General features: G+C 38.7%; 1 protein-coding gene across 6 annotated transcripts in view; it reads right to left on the bottom strand.

Annotated features, from left to right (window-relative positions):
* The window catches only part of KMT2E (lysine methyltransferase 2E), a 62,199-nt gene extending 39,654 nt beyond the window's left edge, over positions 1-22,545 (bottom strand). For 2 of the 6 annotated variants that reach the window (XM_027890072.1, XM_027890069.1), the window contains exons 1-2: positions 22,240-22,545; positions 4,304-4,488 (exon numbers count right to left, since the gene is read on the bottom strand). In XM_027890072.1, coding sequence (XP_027745873.1) covers positions 4,304-4,374 — 71 coding nt within the window. In that variant the 5' untranslated portion in view covers positions 4,375-4,488; positions 22,240-22,545. Of the gene's footprint in view, positions 1-4,303; positions 4,489-9,280; positions 9,403-13,623; positions 13,681-22,239 lie in introns of all 6 variants that reach the window. The other 4 variants (XM_027890071.1, XM_027890070.1, XM_027890074.1 and 1 more) reach the window with 4 other exon arrangements.
* Positions 22,546-24,177: the final 1,632 nt, after the last annotated feature.

A 24,177-nucleotide genomic window follows, 5' to 3' on the forward strand; every position in this document is an offset into this window, starting at 1 on the left:
GACCTTTAAACAGAAAGCACACATTCTATACTATCGTTTTTTCAAAGGTCAAATCCCTCTTTTGAAAGGGGCATCTCAGAATTGGACATTTAGTGAAGGAATGTCTCTTGGTAAAACATTTAACTGTACAGATGATTAAAGCATGAGATACAAGTTAATTTAAAAATTAGGTTTTAAATTTTTGGAGGTTCAAGGAGCAGGGCTCAGGCAGCAAGGCAAAACTGTTGTACTCTACACATCCTGTCCCCCCCCCCTCCAGTCTCACCATGGGCAGTCTTACAGACATCCCAAAAAGCAAGTTTCCAGGAAGAAAAGTGTAAGTGTTCACATCTGTGAGACCACTACAAGCTTTACCTTGCTTGCATTTTTGGACATAAACCAGTTCTGTAACAGATTGAGGTACTCAGCCTGTCAGCCCTCTGGTCATACCACATTTTTCAGCTTCACCTCAAACAACTACAGAGTCCAACAAAGGCAGATATTTATGTTATTTTTGGTATTCATCAAAACTGAAGTGTTTGCATTACAATGTATCTGAAGTCTGACCAAAATACTAATATTATTTCCTAAAATAAATAATCATTACTGTAATAAACTGACTCCTATTTTGCTAAAATATCATATATACTTGCTAAGTGCTGTGGTTAGCAATTAAAAACTGTGCAAAATATTCACAAGGAACAAAATAAAATGCTCCTGGGCTGCAATGATTCCTGTAACTTGCAAACAGGAACATAGTATTTTATCAAATCAATTAAAAAAGGAGAGATGTCTGTATTTAAAAAAACCTAAGAAACAAAACTCCACAGGATGTTCACTCTGCAAGCGAAACAACTCATGTTCTGGGTCATTTCTGTGTATTGTCAGCAGATGGCATTAGTGAGAAATTATAAAGGCAACACGAGAGCAGCTTACCAAAACAGTCCCTACAAGCTTACACTTAACCTAAACTAAGGGAATCAACTGTCAACGATTAGAAGCAATTCTTCGCTAAAAAGTGATCTCCCCCACCCGTTCCTTTTAAATACTCCTTTGTTTCTGACCATTTAATTTTTTTTTTTTTAAAAGTATGCCATTTTTGACTAATAACCAATATACGATCAGTCTTTAGAATTTGGGGCTATTAAAGACTTCTACAGAATGCAGGTCTTCAAACGGGAAACAAAATCTCATTAAAACTAAAATATTCAAAGGCAAGTGGGTATTCAAGCTTTAGGCTATGAACGCTTAACTAACACTACTTCCTGAAAATGTGTCAAAATTCCAAATGGAACCTCCTGCTTTCACACATGCTTCAGCAACATCAATCTGCCACATGCCAGTTGATAAGGTCTGATTTTCAAGTTCAGGTTTGTTTTCCATTTGTACCGGCACACCTGAGCACTATCCGGCTGAAGGTCATCGTAGATAAGGGAATACAATATATTTTGCATGCCACTTCATCTATCCAAACACATCTGTCAGGCTTCAATACCTACCCAACAAACAAGCACTGCTTCTCTACCAGGGAGTTGGTTCTGCTCCCTTAACACCTTGTAGCAGGCCCTGCAAGTACAGGCTGCCCTGATACCATCTGTATGTAAGTCTACAACAAAGCTCATGATTTTTTCTTAGGGATACTGAACTGAATGCAGTGATCTGTACACTGTGACTGTGAGATTTATTATACAGGCCTTCCCTCTAAAAAACATATACAAATATTACAACCAGAAAAACAGTACCATCAATGGCATTTCCCAATATGTAGCTTACACTCGTGCTCTAAGATACACTTGTACTCTCTGCAGTCAGGAGGCACATTTTGAAGCTTCTGAAATGGCTGGTTCTGCTACCAGTAAAAAGTCATACATATTCATCTTCAGTAAGATCTACAAATTTAAGCCAAATACGTGTTCTAACTACTGTGGCACTATGATCATCTATCTGGAGATCCCACTTAAGTACATGTAAGAAACTGGAGTATTTCATCCAATTTTTATGATGTTTAAATCTTTTAATAAGTTATTCTCTACATACCTACTTGCTACAATTATTAAAATAATATGTGAAACTACTAATCACATAAACTATCCACTTTTTCAAGAGGCTTATGCCTTGGTTCAAAGCATAGGGCAGAATCTTTCAGCAGGGATGGTACTAAACAAAGAGCATTTTCCTGGGCTCCTTCTCATGCATAATCGAGTTTGCCACTCCCCCATTCTTGTGTTTGCTCATGCTTCAGCAACTGATGAAGCAATACCAGATCTGCCACTCACAGTGGAGAAATTCCAACTTTTCCCTCGTGGAAGAATCCCAGAACTTGCTCAAAGAACATCTCTGACTGTTATTAATACAATCTATATACAACATGCTACTCTCTGGAGTGAAAATGTACCATAAAAAAAGATATAAATCATATAGATGGTGATAAAAAGGTTTACGACCGTGTCAACTGGTAGATTAGGGACACACCTCCGTGTCATACTTCTTTGAACACTGACATGGCTCCTGAATCAGCATAAGCCAATCATGCACCTACTACACATATTTCAGTGTAAGTACAGCAGAGATGATAAGAATTAATCTAACTGGTAACAGTCACTTAACATGTGAAGAAAAGCAGTTCTTAACTGGGCTGTTCTGCCACGGTATCAAGCAAATAACACACTGTGAACTCTATCTTGTTTATACTGACAACTACATTTATTTATTTTCATTTCAGCGTGGCATGCTGTGTCTGCAAGGAATGTCAGCAACCTCGGGAATCATGACCTTCTCTAAACATAAAAGTACAGGAAAAGATAATGAAAAGAGCTGTGAACAGTTCACTAAAGCTAAAAAGCTTCTGCACCAAGGTAATTAGTATTCATGATATGAAGAGATAAACATTAAAAATTTAATGTGACAAAAACCTGAACTGCAAATTCTTGATTCTCTTCAGAGAAATGGTGCAAACTTAGACCAGCCTTACATATATCTGGAAACACAGGAGAGAAATATCCATTTTAAAAGCTGTTAAAGAGTTCTGTTCAAATTTTCCTTCAAAGTTTGGAAGAAAAACGCTTCTTAAACAAATTAATACTGCTTAGCACATGCTCTCAAGCAAAGATTGAGTGCAAGCTATTGAAACTTGTGTTATCCAATACACCTGTTCAAATGTTTTATAAGAAAATCTCAAGCATGTATGTAAACTAGAACTCTAACCCATTTTTTCAGTATCTAATGCAAGCAAATGTATGTTTGTGGCAACCACAGATAGGGAGCCTTTAACATTACTACAGAAAGGCTCAGAGGAAGGATAAGAGTAACACCATCTCAAGTGGCAAAAAAAAAAAAAACGCACCAAAACCCAATTCAATAAAAATGATGAATTTCACATTTCTGTTAAGAAATTCATGTTGTTTTTTTCATATGTTCGCATATATGGCAAGAACTATACGAGACTGTCTGTGGCTTACAGGAACTATCCTGATCTTTAGCATCATTTGACACCCAACTCTTCCCCACAAAACCTCGCCAATCATGCACTCTACTAATGCAAAAACAACAATCAGTGTTCAACAATACCTAAAGTGTAGCCCATCAGTACCTAAACTCTGGCCCATCAATACTCGGGGGAGGGGATGGGGGATGTGTGGCAGAACCATCATAACACAAAAAAACCTCCCACAAAACAAACTAACAGAAAAATCCACAAGTCATCCTCCCAGTCCCCCAAAACGCAGAAATTCACTACATTTATTTCATGCAAAGCAGAGTTTATTGAATTCAGGATTTCTTTGGCTCTTTTAACTCTTTATACACACTTACTAAGTAAATGAATAACAAGTGAATTTCTATTAGGTTTCCGATTAGAAATAACTTTGTGAAGACATAGTATTAACTAATTAAGCTAGGCCTTCAATTTTCATAAATAAAGGCACCCTTGTCTCAATTATTACCACTGTTTTGCAGTTTAACACACAACATTACCTTTCTAACATGCAAAGTCAAAAATATTTTTTACACAATTAAAAAGGAAACAAATGTCAAGTACTTTAGGCATGAAAAAACAAAACAAGCAGTATCTTTATTTCTCAGTCTGATGAGCAAGAAAAACATGCATCTGCAGTAAGACTTAGCTTCTCTGCTTTGCTCCCTCTGAAGATGAAGAAACTAACTTAAGAATAAAGTGATAGTTATTAATATAAGTAATTAACAATTCAACAAAACTAAGGACACTCCTAAGTTCTCTCCAACTGTGTTCAAAGAATACTCAGAAGGAAAAGATAAAAATAATTTTAAAATACGTAAGTAAACTTACAAATCATGTTCATATACTTACTCTGAGCCTGCAGCCATTTCCAAATAAGAAGTATCTGCTGTTTCAACCCCCAATGGGATCACTATGCTCATGACGTTCGTTTCTGATAAATTCGATTACTACGGAGTCCTATGCATTGGTATCCAAAACACTGGGGCATGCCAGCCACAGTGCTCATTGCAAACATCTAAGTGCATCCACAAACCCTGCCAAAAACAAAACAAAACATGCAGGAGACTCAGTCAGTTCATTTTAAAACCAGGCAATTTTACATCACGTTAATTTTAATAAAGAATTTCTCACCTGTATCTGCCACAATTATTTCATTAGTTTTGTTTTACACTAGCAAAAGGAAAACATTGAATTTCAATCCTCTTTAAAAGTTAACTTCAAATACGCTTCTTTTAAGACTGTGATGATCATAATGACTGAATTGAAAAATATTACAAACTGACAAAAAATATTATCATTCAAATTAGTGATTAAAGCCCACAGCATATTCAGGGAGATGACACAGACTCACTTTATGGCAGATTTACCAAACATGAAGTGCATCTGCTTACTGCCTTACATTGTCAAAGCCCAATTGCTATACACCTTTCAACAAAAACCTAGTTACAGAATTTTTCAAGCAGGTCTTAGACAGCATTGTCCACTTTTACTTTGTACTTTAAAAAGAACCCCAACTGCTTAATATCTTAACTTCCATTCAGTATTTTTTAAAGCAAAATTCATTCTAATGATTCACAATAACGAAAAACTTTCCATCTTATTTTAATAGATTGCCATTAGAAGATATTATAAGTGTTTTGGTGTCGCTTTTAAAAGTTATTTTTTAATTATTAAAATAAAAAAAATCAGTAGCAATTTTTAATCGTAGAGCAAAGCTACAATCTGCTTGAGTTGCACAAGCACAAGGATTGCTGGTTACTACCATTCTCCCACTTCTCTTAGTGCACAAGGCAGAACACTCAGCCAAGTACAGGAGATGTAAAAAGCACCTCAGCTATTCAGATTACAAAACTAATGCACTTTTACACACTAATACAGACAAGGCTTTCCGCAAGTGACTAGGTAAGTGAAGTAAAATAGCCCAATAACTTCAGTACTTACATGATGAGTAATTGCAAACTCCTTCCAAGATGTCAAAATTACAAGAACACACAACATTCATTTGCAATGAAGCACATACAGTGCCTACTAAATACACTCCTCTCATACCCCCAAGTGTAGTATTTTAGCTGAAGTCTACAAAAGCCTAAGTTTTGAGATCAACATATTTTAACATGCTTATCCTTGCCAAACACTAGATTGCCAAGAAAAAACTAACAAGCCCCCAGTGTAAAATGGACTTCAGAACAAGCATTGTGGAATTACATTTGATTTCCTCAGGATGATGAAGGGGCATGTACAAGGTATCTCTAAAGTATGAGATGGTAGCAAGTCTTCATCTGATTTCCTAAATTCTCTAACACTTCTGAAATTTGGCAATTAACATAAGAACATGCAGAGATGTTTCAAGTGCCTAAACCTACAGTTCATTCCCCTTCTAGACAGGAAAAGTTGTGTTTTGATCCTATTACATGAGACACCAAACACAATGAACTGGAAAGCAATCAGGTCACCAATCAACGTAGAAGCATTTTGCTCTCCTCATTTAAACATTGAGCATTTTGCTACTAAATACCACAAATAACAAACTGTATCACTAGTTATGCATAAAAGTAAGAACAAACACGCTATTTTCATGAATAAGTAGAAAGAAAACCTCGTTAAACTAAAAGCAGGTACTGAGTATTTTTAGTAGCAGGCATGAAAAAACTCCAAGCCCCTCCCAACAGTTTAAGTGAGCACTCCTGCCACCCACTTATGGGGTGGGACTTTGAACAGCCATACTTACAACTTATAGGAAACATTAATTTACCATTTAGTTTTCTTCTAAAAAGAGTAAAAAATATACCCAACAACTGAAAGGAAATCATACAATTTTTAAGGTCCAGGTAAATCAGCTATCCCAGGGTTACAGGCCGTTCCATTACTACCTGCAGAGTGACCTATGCTAACAAAGCATAATGGAGTTTTTATTTTATACCTCTTACTAGATAATTCCAAAAAAGCAGTTTTAGTGTTTCAAAGTAGATCCAAAAGACATATTGGACATCACTGCCAGGGATCAAGGTCATCACTTAGATGTTTCTTGCACTTGAAATTGCTTTTGGCTGTGATGTGGGTTAACAGCATTTTCTTTAGACACTTCTGGCCAGGTAGAGTAACAACTGGAAATTAATGTAGGCAAAAATGCCCAGGAGACTAATAGAAGAAAGAACGTGCTTAGACAGCTGTCTCATGGGTTATGACATCTCCAAACTTACCTAAAAACAACTGTAGTTACCCAATCATTATATATTCAAGTGACCTCCACTGTCAATGCAGAAAGAAGAGATTTGGTTACCAAATCCCCAAATCAAGTGAAATTTGGCATCTTTCTTAGAAGTAGTACAGAAAAAGAAGAGCTATGCGTATTTTTTACAGCTATGTATAGATTGGGAATTAACTGATAATGCATGGCTCAATTAATGACCATCTCTGACAAACAAAATACATCACCATTCTTATTAGAAAAAAAAAACCAACTAACAAAACAACACAAAAGCAAAAAAGAGGGGGAAACACAGCCAAGACTAATTTCTTACCCTATGGCAGGCTATTCTGAGCTTTGTCAAAGTTCACTCAAAAAATTCTAACAGCCTTAGAACAGAATAAAACCAGAAACTCGAAGAATCAAAATTTATTTTGCTGAACAGCATTAAAAAGCTGTTTCATCTAAAAGGAAGCAGAACATGATGATAATATTACTTCACTGTTTTTTACCACCATCTTCATCACACACACAAAACCCTCCAAGGCTTTTCCTTTTTCTACAGTTAAGTATGGGAGAATGAAGGCAGTCACCTGTTCGAAATACCTACACAGGCAAGTTAATTCAAATGAATATTGCTCATTATTTGTGAGAAGCCATCCCCAACAAATGCCTCTAATGGGGGTGGGAGGGATCTAGGATAAATTAATTACACTACACCCACTTATTACACAGAACTGTGACCTTATATATAGGCCATCCAATTTTGAACACCACAGTGATATCAAACTGAGGATGATGGAAAGCAATTATTTTCGGTCAAGTCAGAACCAGAAGCATTGTCATGACATACTAAAATATTCCCAGAACTTTAGAAAGAAAATAACGCAATCACGGGGGAACTTTATCTATCTTAAAAGTGACTGGTTATCCTTTGAAGCTTGATATTTTAGATGAGTCATAAAATACTATCTGCTGTCATAATTTGGTACTTTCCAATTTCTGCAAGTACCCAACTATTTCAAGCAGTTATTCTTTCAGGACTCTGACAATCCGTCATCCATGGCCTTTAAGAAACTGTTTTCATAGGTGCATCCATTTAAATAATCGGCCAAGGGTAAAAAGAAGGGTGCTACAAAAGTAGTCTTCCTACAATCCAAGCAGTTTATACACAATTTACTGTTTAAAAAAAGTCTTTCTTCCACAGTACGTGAATTTGAATGTTAGGAATGCCACACTGGTTTGTCCAGGTAATTTCAGGATCCTAAAGTTAAAAGCCACAATATAAAAACTGCTGGCCCGAAGTTCATTGATCAGATCTTTACTGGGTAAAGTAACTCATCTACTGTACTCTAATTGACAAGAGTAGAGGTCCTCCAATTTTGTTCCGGTCCACTCTATTTTTTTAGTGATAATACACTCTAAGCTTTGAAAGAATTTTGAAATTTCTTAAGATTCACCAAATTTTCCCATTATCACCCTACCAGTTCAGCTTTATTATAGGAAAAAAAATATGTCTTATTCAAATTAATTTTGATTTTATTTAATTGCAGTAAAAGTTTATCTTGGCTTAATAGTAAAATTTTTCTCTTTAAATTCAAAAAACTTTCTGTTTAATGTGGTTAAACCATTTATTTTGTGCAAGATCAAACTCCTGCATGAGACTCATCACACTTCACCATTCAATCACATTGGTTTACACTTTTTATGGCACATTTTCTCTCTAGAGAATGCAAAGGGGCTTCTTGACTTAACAGCTGTATTAAGTCTAAAATATCTGAAGCCTCACCATACCTCTTATGATCCACTTTATGACACTTTTTTTTAAAATAATTATGCTCTAACAACAGAAGTGTAAGAACACAATACATTCCAAAATATTCATCTCTGTGGCTTTGTACAGAGAACATAATTTATGCATCAGACAACAGAAAATAACTTACATATTATCCCTGAGGTATTCCACTTACAACATTAATCTGTGGTCTAACAAAGACCACATGATTCCTTTGCCACGTCCTTCTAAGATCCACTGTGTCACATCAGAAGAGAAAACCTTTTCACTGGTACAGAGAGAAGGAAAAAACTCAAGTACAGAGGTCTCAGCTCTTGAATCAGAAGGTAAATTGGTAATCACCTGAAGCTACATCAGCAGTTTTGAACTAATCATACACGATCTAAACATTCAAAACGAAACCCACCGGCCATGCTCAGAGGGAACTCCAGGCCTGCTTATCAGCATTATCTTTCTCCTCCCACTTTCTTCTTGTAGGACCATCAAAATCTATACAACAGACTCAGGAAACAAGCAGATGACTGATCACCTAAAGCACACTTGAAAAATAAGAACTTGGAAGTGTAGTCAAACTGTCCAGATGACTCCAACAAGGTTTCATAATCCCAGCTATCAATCATCCTCTAAGTATCAAGAGTCCAGGCAAATTCTTCCAATGCATTTTATATGAAAGTTTCTTTTTGTTTATTTAAATTTTTACTTCCAAGAAGGCAGAAAAAAAATTTTTTTCAACATTCACCTAACTTTCACTTGTGTTTTTTTATAGATTCAGAAACTGAGTTCCCAGTACTCACACTGAAACAGAAAGCAACAATATAAATCTGCTCAGAGAAATCTAACTTACCTTTATTTTTACTAATCATGAAGAATATTTTTCAAGCGAGAAGAAACCAAGCAGTACTTGCTGCACTGTGAAAGGTACAGTCATGTGCTACACTGGTAGCTCACCTCTGCAAGATATTTAACCTTTTTTAAGAAAGGAGAAGAAAGAGGAAATGGGACTAAGAAGCCTCCTAGAGCCTCCTACTGAATCTGTTAAGAATCCTAGAGCTCTCATCTAGGCGCACAGATGCAAAACTTTTCATAAAAATCAAAGGTAAGAAGTAGTGGCACCACCAGTAACAACTTGTTTGCCTTGATGAAAAAAAAATTCCCAAAGAAACATTAATATATCAAGTTAATATTGCTTACAATAATATTTTTATCACAATACAGTGGGGTTTTTAATCCGCATTTACCTCTAACACTATAAAAAACAAAGTGAGGAAAAAATTAATTGAAGATGGGTTTACTATACTTCTTCATACATCTGACAGCTTTATACACAGCGTCACTGTTGCTTGTTTTTCATTTGCCATTAATCAATTCTCAGATTCTGTTGTCATGTGACAAATACAAAAAGCATATAAAAGTTACTGAAAACACATCTACTAGAGAAATTAGGAACTGAATTCAAGCCAAGGGGCAATATAACATTTGTTTTCTAATTTATGAAGGGACATCAGTGAAGTCATGAACTAAGCTTATGATTAAATTACAGCCTAGCTCAAATCTAAGTATTTTCTCACAAACATAGGAGACTACACTAATTTGATTACTAAACCTCTTCAAGCTTCTCTGATCACTAGGCATTACAGAAATACTGAGTCTTTTTGTTACTGCTTTTATGACTTCAATATACATCTGAAGTTCTCCAAGAATTTTTTTCTGCCAATTCCACCCATCAGTCACCACTTGTCGACAATTATAAGACAAAAAAAAAAAAAAACCAGTTTTTTGATAGTTTAGATGTTTCAAGACTTGGGAGATTTCATCACAGAACGTCTCTGCAAAGAGAATTACCAGAGCCTCCCTAAACACAGAAGTTTAAGGAGAAAATCTAATTATAATTAGCCTATAATTAGGCTATTTAATGAGATGAAACAGTGCTGGTATAAGGTAAATTATTATTTAGATTTTATACTGATGCATGCAACTTTACCTCAAAGTCCTTAACTAATGTCACTACAGAAATATTAATATACTAATCACAATACCATCTCTATACTCCATCTACTCTGTATTTTCACAAAGTCCATGTAAAAAATACAAATAACTAGAGTTGAAAAAAATTAATCAAAACTTTCTAACCTATGTATGACAACTATCTTTCCCTTAAACCAAATTGTATGACTTTAAATACATATTAAAAAACACATAAAAGGTGGAAGTGATAATTTACCCATCTATAGTAAACTGAGTAACTGAAATGCCCGAGAATAATTATCAGTCCTGACCACCTAAAAAGTTACAGCCTTATGCAGTTCCCAACTTAAGCAGCAATGGGCAGTGCACCTCATGTTTAAGCAGTGCTGATTTCCCCTGAGCACAAGTACAGAAGAGGCTCTCTTTCCTAAACTGAGAGTACTGGCAAATCCCTTGCCTCATACCCTTACAATCCAGGCAAGAAATCAGTAACCATTTCCTGGAGCAGCACTATCAGAATACACAGAGTGCACATAAAGGCTCATTTCCACAGGATGTGTACAACTCTTCAGGGAATTAACTTGAAACAACCAACCAGATTCGGACTGTGCTGTGAGTCCAGGCTGGCTCCAGAGTTACAAAGGATCACTCCAAAACTAATTGATTTCCCATCTCAACAGGGTCTTTCAGGTAAAATGCCAAGATTTCCAAAATACTACTACTGCTTTCAGACAGTAATATTGTGTTAATTCTGATTTCTGCAGATCTTAGTGTTAATCACTAATTCAAATCATCTAAGGTAATAAGATAGATGACCAAAAGGTTCTCTTTTATTGTGTTTTATTATCACAGCATGCATCTTCTACGTGTAAATTGTATTTACAAAGAATGCAACATAATCATTCTCCTTCTCCCTCCCTCTGATTAGATCATATGTGTTCACGTTTTGCAATCGTGAACTTTTGCAGTAAGTAAAAGAAATTGTTGTCACGCTTTCCTTCAGACTTACATGCCAACAATTTTAACCTGTGATCCTGGGAACCACCCTTGCCCACATGAAATCCACAGGAATGGACGGACACCTATGCCCTAGCACAACCTACACAGGAGAAATTTAAGTAACAATGCACATATTAATAGTTTGTCAGAGTCCACACAGTGTGAAAACTACTGTCCTGAACTGTCACAGAGCCAACAATCTGAGCTTTCCTACTTGGCTTCCCTGCCTATGGGGTTTTTGTTTGTTTGTTTAGTTCCTTTTTGTTTTTTTTATTTAAACTGTTTTTTTTTTTGGGGGGGGGGAGGAAAGAGAGCAAAACATTAAGATTTTACTAAATAAAACTGAATGTTTTGCTAAACTGCTGCTTTCTGCTACTGCTCTGAGCATTCATGTCTACACACTAGTTGTGCTATTTGCAAAAATAGCGATAGAAACTGACATTTTAATGGTATCCTCTAAATATCCTTCAAATAGCGAGGGACAGAGTGCATGTAGGTGTATATATATATCCATGTAGCAGCACACAAATCTGGAAAATATGTGCAGCATATATATAGACAGCATAAATACACCTATCAAAGTAACCAATATTTATTCATTGCTGTCTGTTTCTAAGCAGGTAACATCTTTAAATCAGACCTAAAAGCAGAATGCATGAATAAATGACTAATCTTACCCAGAGGAAGTTTTCTGTTTCCCCTGACAGGCTCCACAACTGTATAGATTTTGCTAACAGATCAGGCTGGATATCCAACTTCCCAGTGTTACACCACTGCAGCTGCAGTATGAACTACGTGGGCTTAGAAACAACTCTGAGTCCAAATTCAGACCTTTGCTATTGTTTGTTGCTTTCTGTGACAACAGGTAAGTTAGCAGTTTACTTCTAATTTGTGCTGAGACAAAAAAGAAAGGGGAGGAGAGAAAATAACACACAGTAGGCACATTCAAATATATAAATTAGGACCTATTAATGACCAACTCCTGCAAATCATACAGAAGGAACAACCTGTCCTAAAAAAATCTGATTTCCCATGTATTTTGTAGTTTGTGCCCAAACTTTCCCACTGACCTAATATTCTCTCTATACCTCTCACAGTTATCTTCCTCCTCATCTTCCTCATCACAACATTAACTGCTTCTAGCCTCACTCACAAGGCCCTCAGTAACCTCCTATGCTGTCCACAGCAACCTACACAGTCAGCAATCACACATTCATCTAACTTCCTTCTCAAGTGCCCTGTCAGACACACAAAAAACCCCAAAAAACCACCTGTTATGTCCTGGTTTGAAAGGACACACATGACAGATAAGGGGTAAAATGATTATGTTTCATCTCCCAGCTTCTCCCAGGACACTGCTCAGAGATGCCCCCATCCCTTTTTGGATTTTCATTAAGCTTCAGTGGTACTAAGTTCCTAACCCTATCAAATGTCTGTTTTATTACGTTACTGATTGTATGACACAGACCTAGTTATTATCAGACGAACTTGTTAAGAAACACTGCTACTACAACCAACTACAAGGTAAGACTCCTCCTCCAACTTTGCTTTTGAAACAGTGCCAATACAGAGTAAGAGCAAGCACAGTGAATTAACGAGTTCATTAGCACAGAATCACAGAACACCCTGGGTTAGGAGGGACCTGAAAGATCATTCAGTTCCAACCCCATTGCCATGGGCAGTGATGCCTTCCACCACATCAGGTTGCTCAGGGCCCCATCCAACCTGGCCTTTAACATTTCCAGGGATGGGGCATCCACAGCTTCTCTGGGCAACTTGTTTTGGCCTACTTATGAAAACTGTGAGACAAATGCAGGACTTTAAATTTGAAGACTTCTGTCACGTTTGGAATGACAGCTAAACTTCACGAGCTGGTCCTGAGTTTGGGATTTAGAACAAAGAAACAAAAACCCCTGGTTCTTCCATGGTACCCAAGTTACGCGTAATAGCCTTGAGTACCAACTCTTCAGTACACAGGTGATGCATTACACAGACTCCAGTCTGTGAAAAGGAAGCCACCCTTTCAAGTATAAACCCAGACTCCTTCTGCCAGTTTAGCTAAGTTTCTGCATACAGAAAAGCTGGTTTCCACTGGAGGTAGGCTACCTTCCTTGTACTATCTGGTCCAGCAGTGCTGGTCTTGTGCATTGTGATGATGGAAAACGATGTCTCTTCCTCAAATGTTTATGCCAGTCCCTTAAAACATGGAAGACTTGCCCTTACCTCTTCTCTCTCTTCACTCCTTTTCTTCTCTCAGTGGAAGTTAGACAAAATATGGGACTAGGAAGAGAAAGAGAATGAGTGATAGAAGGGAAATAAAGGTAAAAGCAGTTACAGAAAGAGTAAGAATTAGTCTATTGAACAGAAATCAAAGAAGCAGTAAGCAGAGATATATAAATGCCATGCTTAGAGATTTTAGACATTGTATTTACAGAACTCAATGCCCAAGATTGACAATTACCTGCCAACTGCTTGATGTCTTTAAGTTTATTAAAGACCTGCAGTACTTTGTAAAATAAACGATACACACAAAGACCTTTTAACTCAAAAATCAGTTATTTGAGCTGGAGAGTCAAGGAATTGTAAAATCCAAAACAAGTACCGCACTTGAGAAGAGAAAAAAAAAAATACTTTTTGATAGCAATATTGCTTATTGCTTAGAGAAGTATATATTAGCTACCTGACATTAGCATGCTGTAGTATATCACTGAGAAATGTAAAATTCCTTTAAAGAACAATTCAAAAGTTAAGAAAACAAGTAGTTTCCCAGTAAAAAGACCTTGGTTTCAAGTCATTCTTTGTGTCAGCTATTTTACTTCAAACTTTTACTCCTCCCTCTATCAGAAAATGATAAAAAGCTGTTGATTAAACTTAGACAAAATGCCTCTGACTTACCAATTACTCACCAAGAAAACCTTTACAGCTGTTACCTTAAGCTATTAATCTTGACAAACATCTGAATATATAAAGCATTTATGCAAGTATATTCAGTCCACATTCTGTAAGAATGTAAGTCATGCCTACAACTGTAAGGGTTAAGTAAACTCATTTTTATTAAATATGATAATATATTTATTATGTATAATATATAATAAATATATTATGGTGATTCAATCACTGGAAGCACTCAGTCACCAATATTCCCTCAAGAAGTAAGGCTTTTGAGGTGGAAAAACATGTGGCTAAAAATACATATTTGGATTACCTTCAACAATCTAAATATTTTGCCAGCTTCATGATATCAAATACACTAATTAATTTATTTTGTCTATGCTGCTTAGTAAGATGTGGGAGTCTACTGTAATTATTAGCTACCTACTACAGAAGAAGTAAATTTTTTATTTCAAGTCTGACATTTTAGCTGAGCATGTTTCTGTTTTGACATGTTTTCATCTAAGTAGATTCCAAAAAGCAGTTCCCCTGTTTTATCAGTAGCATTTGATTTACATGAACAGCTCAACAGTGCTTCTACTTTTATTTGTGGAAGCAATTTGTAGACACTCACCTAATTGCTACACTTATACCTAGGAATCTAAACACAAGCAAGTCAGAAAGTCACACTCTTTCAAACACAAACTTTTTTCAAGCAGTTAGAAGAACACTTTTGTGTTATTTTAACCAGAGTTCAACCTGGATTGTATTTTTTGATAACAACTTGGCAGTATTTCAATGTTCTTCACAAAAATTTGGGGAGGAAATTGGCAAGAAGTAGTGAGAGAACAGACTGGGGGGAACTAAAACATGTTCAAGGACAGACAAAAAATACAGAAGTGTAAGATCAAAAGCTCTTTCCTGTTTTCAAGAAAACAAAACCCAATTTATTTCCAATTGCAAATACCTTGCAAAATTGTATTATTTGGGTCAAGTAATTTAGATTCCATGCATTTTAATTTTATAGCTTTGTGTTGCCAATGGAGATTACAGTATGTGTTTTTAATTGTAGTAACAGAGATATGAAATACAAAATCTTTGAATAAGCACAAAGAAATTCTGTCCAGCAATGTAAGCTCAATGCACAGCTTTTAATTTTCAATACTACTGCCATGCAGAAGGGGACAAAAAGATGCAGCATTTGGCTTTTGTCTTTTAGCACAGCAGATGTGACAGGAAAGTAAGACAGTAGAGAACATTACAAAAACCAGCATCACAGTCATTCATAAAAATCCTGCATAATGATATTACACATACACATCAAGCATTTCTACCCAAAGCAAAAGAGGAAAAAAAAAAAAGAAAATAATTAGCTGAATTACTTGGTAAAGCATCTGAGAGAGGAACCATATCCTTATAACCAGTAAAATAACTACTGTATTGTTTATCAATTCCATATAATGTTTTCAGATTTCTTTCACTGTTCTAGAATGACTGGAAACCAAACAAGAGGTGTAATCTCTCTGAACCTTCCTCAAAAGCTATAGATAAGTTGTCACTCTTAAGTCTTCACCTTCAGTTTAGCACTCACAACTAAAAACATTCCTTACTGGAAAAGTTTCTTTAGAACAACAGTTAAAACAGGATTAACTGTCTAGGCAAGGAATATCATCTGTCCTGTGATATGGTTTAAAATAAACCTTATTATAACCATTCTAATTAGGAGTTAGGTCCCTTTGTCTACTCAAGGCAAGCCAAGAGCATCACAGACTGTTAAAAAGTGTCTTTAGCCCTTCTCAAATTAGTAGAGGTAAAGAGTAATGAACACCAGACCCATTTTAATGACTACACAGGGTAAAAAAGATGTAAACCTACTATCCTGTACCCCATTTAAAATTCTCAGCTGGTGAGTACAGGCTGTTTCATCAGTTTCTATGACTGATACATAACACTGATCCACACAACATCCTCGACTCTAAACTGGAGAGACATGAATGTGGCAGATGGACCCTTTGGTGCACAAGGAGCTGGCTGAATGGCTGCACTCTTAAGAGCTGCGAGCTGTCAACAGCTCCGTGTCCAAGTGGGGACCCGTGATGAGTGGCATGCTGGCATTCCTCAGAAATTGATACTGAGACAGTTACTCTGTTGGCAATACAGACTGAGCACACCCTCAGCACGTTTGCTGACCACATGAAGCTCTTTGGTGTGGTCAACATGTGCGAGGAAGAGATGTCATCCAGAGGGACACTGACAGGCTGGAGAGGCGGGCCTGCGTGAACCTCATGAAGTTCAACACAGCCAAGTGCAAGGTGCTGCACCAGTGTCAGGGCGATCTCAAACACCAATACGGGTCGGGCAGAGAATGGATCAAGTGCAGTTTTAAGGACAAAAACTTAGGGGATGTTGGTTGAAGAGAAGCATTACATGACCCAAGTGTCCCAGGTCGCACCAAAAGCAGTGTGGCAGTAGGCCCAGGGAGATGATTTTGCCCCTCTACTCCACCGGAACACTGTATTCAGCTCTGGAGTCGAGAACACAAGAAAGATGTGGACCTCTTAGAGCAGATCCACAGGAGGCCGCAAAGATGATTCAGAGGCCTAGGCATCAATCCTATTAAGACAGGCTGAGAGAGAAGGGTTTGTTCAGCCTGAAGAAGGCTCTGGGAACACCTCAGTGAAGCCTTTCAATACCTAAAGGAGGCTTATGAAAGAAGACGGAGAGTGATTTTCACACGGGTAGACAGTGATAGATAGGACAAGGGGGAACAGCTTTTAAATAAAAGATGAGAGATTTAGATGAGATGTCAGGAAGAAATTCCTTACTGTGAGGGTACTGAGACACTCAAACAGGTTGCCCAGAGAAATTGTGGATGTCCCATTACTGGAAGTGTTCAAGGCCAGGTTGAGTGGGGCTTTGAGAAACCTGATCTAGTAGGAGGTGTCCCTGCCCATGGGCAAGGGGGCTGGAATGAGATGACTTTGAAGGTCCTTTGCAACTCACACCATTCTATGATAAGGGGACCAACGACAGACTATAGATCTTCCTTCTTAAGTACAATAATGTCATTAAAATCTAGTTTTATCATCTCGTCTTTGAACGTGATGGCAATTTATTTTTGTGATGAAGATACAGAAGTAAATGATTACCTAGATTATGATGCCATAAAATACAAAAAACACAACTGCAAATGAGAAAAAAATGAAAGAACTTTCCTTAACCTAAGCCTGCAGTATGAAATTTTAATATCTATGCTACTGAAAATGTTAACCTAAAACTAAATTCTAAAACTAGGAACGATACTATTTTGGCAAGTGCCTGAATTTGCAGAACTGCTGGGCCCTTCCAAGTCTCACCTAGATTTTACAACGCTGCATCACCATCTCAGCAGTGCATGAGCTATCCTATGAAATGAGATAGCACTCTTGCAATATAATATGCAAAACTAACACATTTCACTTGCACAGGATGCAATCTGTGCTATTACAATATATTCTTCACTTGCACTTTTGAAACACATAACTTGAATGGACACTGTGATGAACCATCATTAGTATCAATATTTTAATTTTAAAAAATAAGCAAACACTTAAGTCAGGCATGTTAAAAAAAAAAAAAACACTTTGTGCAATAAAATCACCTTCAAAGACTTACAAATAATCTTAATTATTAAAATTTTCTAACCACCAGCAGAGTTTAAAATCTTGCCTGTTTCATTAATACATTAATATCTACAAAAGAAAATAAAAATAATCTCAATATCTCCTCGCTCATATATGAAATCTTGAAAAGGTTCCTTTTAAGTAAGTTGTTTGTTATGGCTTAAAGGTAACAACAGTTTTTCTTTGAACACAGCTGTAGAAGGTTTTTTCTGTAGTATGAAGGTCATGAGCAGAATTCTGAACCTTCAAAGAGATTAGGTTAACTTTTGTGGCACAATTCTTTGGTTACTAAGAAAATGTGAACACTGAAGTAGATATAAATATCCATCTTGCACCATTCAAAAGCCCACTACTATTTTAAACAATCCAGAATTTGGAAGAATTAAAAAGGTGTTTTTTTCTTAATCCACATTCTACACCTGCTAAATTTTTTTTTTTCACAGAGAGATCTTAAGTTTCATTCTTAAAAACAAAATCAAAACTAGTATTTGCACAGTGGAAAACATTTAAACACTGTACCTGTTCAAAAAACACTGTCCAACAAAATTTGCTTTTGAGAGATTCACAAATGGTCATTGGTATGTAAGTCACAAGGCCAATAACATAAATGTACTTCTTTAGGATCACTCCAAAAATCTAAATTCGACCCTATTTTATATTTTCACTCATCTGCATCCCTCCCACCAGATTTTGTTAAAATGTCACATGACAACAGCAAAATACTTTCATTAAATCTTCATTTACATTAATCTAGTTAGAACAATACTAAGATTCCACAATTACATACACCACTCCTTAAATCAGTCCCACAAATAGTCCTTACTAAAATTAGTATTAGCATGCATGCAAAATTAGGACTGTCCTTAAATCAAACTGAGATCAGAACTGAAGAAACAGTACAGCCTTAAGTGACACACTGATTTCTGTATTCCTGCTGCTCTCCAATAGAATACTAACAGTAGTGTGTGCTGAAACTGCCCAAGAAGAAATTAGGAGCTGCATTACCTCAAAATAACTTGAAGAGGTTCTAAGAGAAACTTTCCCTAGATTTAGTCTAAAGAGTCAGTATTATTTCCCCTCTGGAATTTCCCAGATGGTAAAAAAAGCTCACCCAAAAAGCTAAGTGACAGTTAAGCAAACTTTTCCTTCAGATATGAATATCTTCAAGATACATAAGCGTTTCATAACTCCAGTCCATATTATTGCATTTGTAACAAAATGTTTGTGAAACAGAAGTGTGTCTTAAAAAAAAACAAATGACATTTAGATTTCAAACCTTCCCTCTTTCAAGAAGTTTACATTAGTTTTACAGGCAGGGTACGTCATTATTTATAAATATACACATACAAACATCAGTGGAGTACAAAATAAAGTAGAATTTGTTTTGTAGTGTTGTCTCCTTCAAACAAATCACAGATCTGTTTTTACAAATGGAGAAACTGAGTCACGAAGGCAAACTGACGTATTAAAACTCACACAGGAAAACTCTGAAGATCTCTATAAATTCCCAAGAGGTTTCTAGTGCATAAAATTTGGCAATCTATAAAATAAGCTGTAAAATCCGAAAATTAGTATTTTTGGGTTTATTTCATTACCCCCCCCAACACTTTTTGTAAAGTGTACAAAATTATTTTCTCCTAATTGTGAATCAGATGTCTGCTTGAGAACACGACTGAAGCCATGAGGAGCTGCAGAGCTGTATAGCCCTCTAGGTCATAATATCAGAAAAAAATCAAGAACAGGAGTTTTCAACCTAGGAAGAGGAAAGAAAAAGGCAACAGGTTTCCATAAAGGCCCATACACTCTTTAGACTTTTATATATGTACTTTTAAATAAACAGAGGAAGACATGGTTTATGAAAAAAAATCATATCTTTTTAAATAAAGACGATAGCAGAATGCATTACTGGAGAATTAACAAAATCCCTTAGACTTTGGCCTCCAAACACACTAAAGGCATGCATTAATAACACCCTAGAAGTCTAATTATCTTACTGCTCAACTTTAGGTACACTTTAAACCACACATCAGTGCTTCTAAATGGTATCTAAATTAAAATTCTTCAGAGATTGAAGACAGTTTTTCCATTTCAATGCCTCACTTTTGATTGCTTAAATCCAGAAGGTTCTAAAGCTATATTGGAATAGGAATTCATATCTCAATAAATTAAGGATGAGATTAAAGATAGGCATTAAAAAAAGTGAAAAATTTTTTTTATTGTTTCTTAAAACATACAGTTGCAGCCTCCATACTATGTATCAGAGTACACTACACCAACTACCAAATAATAAATCCTTGTGACCTCCCTTCCCCCCACTCAAACATATTTATAGTGGTGATACTAAAAGGTTCATATTTCATTTAGGAAAAAAATTAGATCTTATGAACCGCACCTTCCCTTAACATTTGGATGTGTATTACCACATACACAATCTATACAGCAATACACAAAATAAACTGAAGAGAAAACGTAATGCCAAGATCACACGGTAAATTCCGTGTCTTAATAAAGTAACATCTTATAATCTCGCATGTATTATTCCCTTAAGTATTAAGGCAATTTTGTATTCTCACACTACGACTATATGGAATTACTACACTGATGTCCAGCTAAGGTGTTTCCTGGAAGGTGAACATGACGTTCACAAATGTGCTTCCACAAAGAATTTAACTGACTGTCTTGGTGATCTTAATCCACTATATGTGTTGATAAATATTACTGATTTTGTGTCATTAATAGGACGGACAGATGTACAGTGTCTATCAAAAACGCAGGAGTTTTTCCAAATTATTAAACTGACATACATATTACCTTACAGCAACAAATACACACCCCTCGAAGGAGCTGCCTGAGTCTGTTGCCTCTTTCCACCCCCCTTCTCCCAGAACAGAGTGGTCTCGTTCACTTGCCTTTCACACACATAACCAATAAAATTAATCAGCTGGAACACAGCATTTTTAAATCGTAGTAAAGTCAAGAGATGTTTTGTACGTTATTTGAACGGAACAGCCTTTTCATTTAAACATAGTAAGACTCTAATATGCTGCAGACAAACGCACTGCATGGGGTGTGGAGGACCCGAGCTGATTAGATTACCACAACATCAGCCTGAGGCCGCCATTTTTAGAATCTCTAAAGGACAAAAGAGGGAAATTAAAAAATTTGCTCCACATTTTTTTAAAAGTAACTTTAAAAGTATAGTGATGATAATCAATTAATCATGCATTGTAACTGCACCCATGGATATCTCTTTCTTTTCACCCATCTGAGCCCTGAGTAACAAAAACGCTTCATTATTATTCAAGGTACTGTAAATAAACAGATTAAAACATTCCTAAATCTAGATGCAGCACTGAACTTCTGCTTTTGACGACACGTAGTATGTAGTATTTCAGGGGACCTCAGGGCTTTCAAACACCGCACATTCCCTAATGGCCGAGTATGGGGGAATACAGGACCTTTATAATCAGGCTATATTATGTTTCTCTACCCTATTTAGTACTACACAGTGAACCGTTTGTTTCTCCTCCCCTATGTCTGCAGCAATAGGGTCTAACCCACCAACACTTATCGCTTCGAGAGAGAGACTGATATATGCCACCCAAGGAACATGAACACTGGCTGCAGAAACTAAAGCAAGAAAGGGATGCACCAGTGTAACTACTTACAGCCTGGAGAAAGGGGGTGGGGAGAATGATCCCCTTTTAAATTGGCACAGAAACTCCTGGGGACTGCTCTCCGTTTGTCCAGGTTACACCACGAAGCGGAGATATTAACAGGGAGGGAGGCAGGGAGGCGGGGGTGTGGAAGGCAGAGAGATTAGGCCTATAACGAGCCATTTTAGTACCACAAAGCAAAAATATAAAGGATGGAGGAAAAGAATAGGCTTCCCCAAGCTTCGTAAAACTCAATACGCAGTCCCAATAAGGCACAAACCCGTTCTGAAATCCGCCAGCCCAAGGAAGCCTATGTTGTCACATAATAGCTCCTTTTGGCTTCTTTTCCAAGCATAATGCATAAATCTGGCGTAACTGCCAAAAAATTCTCCTCAGCTCCTCCAGTTACAGTAACCCGCCATATTCACAAGATATAGCGACAGCCTGCCATTTTTTAACCAAACCCCACAAAAGGGAAGCAAATTCAAGGCAACTTAAACAGAAATTAAAACACATTTCATGGTGGGAAGGAGTTAGACTCGCACCGAGGGTAATGAGACGTTCCCGTCGCATTTCATCCCCTTTCTGCCACCCCCCCCTCCCCCAAAGCACCCACAGCAGAATATGCTGATAAAAAGCCAAAGACTCACCTGTAATGGTCACAGGCCAGGCAGCAGGACCCCTCAGCTGAGCCCTTTCTCTATCCCAACCAAAACAATGCAACAGCCCCACTGCGGATATCCCTACCCTAGTCAGGACTCAGCCCTCAGCAGGCTCTAGTAAAAGAAAGAAAAGGGAAAGAGGAGACCCCCCCTCCCCCCAAACCTAGCTCAGTGCGCAGAACCCTACAGGGACCAGCTCAGAGGCGCCCTTGCCCTAGGACCTGTGTACAAACCCCGCTGCTGCCGCCGCTGCTCCCGTGCCTCCCTCCCTCCAGCCTCCTACGCTCCCTTCTATGTCACTGCCTCTCTCTGGGAAAATGGCGTCCGCTCTCCCCTCCCTCCCCCTGCACGGGGCTCACCCGCCCCGCCTGACAGGGGCAGGGTTACCAAGGCGAAGCCAAACAGCCGCCATTTTGCTTACGGGCCGGGAGCGCAGCCCGCGCCCGCCGAGCCCTCAGTGTCCATTTTGCAACACGACTGAGCGTCTCGGGGGGTCTGGGCGCGGCCGCGGCACCAGACTGCGGCAGGGGCTGGGCAGGGGGGCCGTGAGGAGGGAAGTAGGGCAGCGGAGGAGGGGTGGCTGCAGCGGGGGCTGGCGCCGGGGGCGATCCGCAGCCCCGGCGGCGCAGCCCGCGCGGGAGGGGCGGGGGCTCCGTTCCGGCCTGTTGTGGGGCCGAGCGCGGGCGGGAGCGGGGATGTCTGAGTCAGAGCTGCATCCTCCGATGAACAAACGCCTAAACTCCCTCCTCGGCTGCTCTCCCCCGCCCCGACCTCCGGCTTCTTCCTCACGACCGTCGATGCTCTCGGCATGCGTGTTCTTTCTGAACCTTAAACTGAGCACATTTTCGCCACAAGCTGCGCGAAAAGCCGGACAGACCTGCCGGATCTCACACAGGCAGAGGAACTTACTGAGGGGCGGGGAAGAGGGGGGCGAGCAAGAAGCGGGTGCTTTGTCCGAGACCCGCTCAGGAGGTTTTGACTCAATCTCTCAGTAAGACACTCGAGGCTGAGAATCTTCCCCGAAGCGTTTAGGACTCATGTATAAGGCAAGTGGGAGAGCGCTTCTTTCCTTAAAGCGAGTGGGACAGCACGCGATTTCTGTTCTGCGGGGAACGAGACGGAACAGCCAACGAGCCTCATTTGCCCTTTAGGGAACAGCGCTCAGGGAGCAGGAACAGCGTGCTTCCCTCCGGACCAGCGGCGCTGGCAAAGCCAGGAGCTCGCTCACCGTTTCGGGGCAGACGCAGCCTCTGCCATTTGTACCGAGCCCTTCTTCCTGCCACCATATCACCTCCCAGCTCCCCTGTCTGCCCGCATGCCGCCCTGTCTCCCTTGCCCGACTTCAGCCCCTCCAGCGATACGGCTGATTGAGGGAGGGGAGGCGGCGGCTGGGGTTTCATTCGACGCCCACCAGGGGCTGAGCGAGCCTCCTTCAGTGCGCAAACTCGGGGCACCAGATAAAAGCTGGGCTGGCAGCTCTTACTCTGCCTCGATGGAGCCGCAACATTCGGGTGACTGGAGAAGCAGTTAGCAGCAGCGCCATAGACTAGCGTCCCCCCACACCTTGAGCACAGAGAGTTTGGGGCTCTAAACAGCTGCTGCTGCGGCAGGAGGGAGCCGAGGTGAAGGGATCTGCTAGCTGGTTGGACGCAGAGGAGGCGGCTGTAATGGGGCATTAAGTCTAAGGGGGGGGGGAGGCGATTAAACGTCTTGTGATCATGGCGGAGTCTGTGGGTATTTTTTCCTGTCTAACTCTTCTGTGCCTGTGTCTCTTGTTTCTTTCTCTCTCTTTCTCCTTAGGGCGCTTGGCTGGGGCTGCTCGCTCGGGTTCTGCCTGTTGTTGCGCGAAATGGCGGCTGGCGTCTTGGTGGGTTTGGTTGTCGGTTTTTTGTGTAGGGTTGCCTTTTTTTTTTTTTTTTTTTTTTT

This window comes from Empidonax traillii, unplaced genomic scaffold (assembly GCF_003031625.1).
Source record: "Empidonax traillii isolate 1590-97213 ecotype Southwest subspecies unplaced genomic scaffold, ASM303162v1 scaffold277:size2070623, whole genome shotgun sequence".
In the NCBI taxonomy this organism is placed as follows: Eukaryota; Metazoa; Chordata; class Aves; order Passeriformes; family Tyrannidae; genus Empidonax; species Empidonax traillii.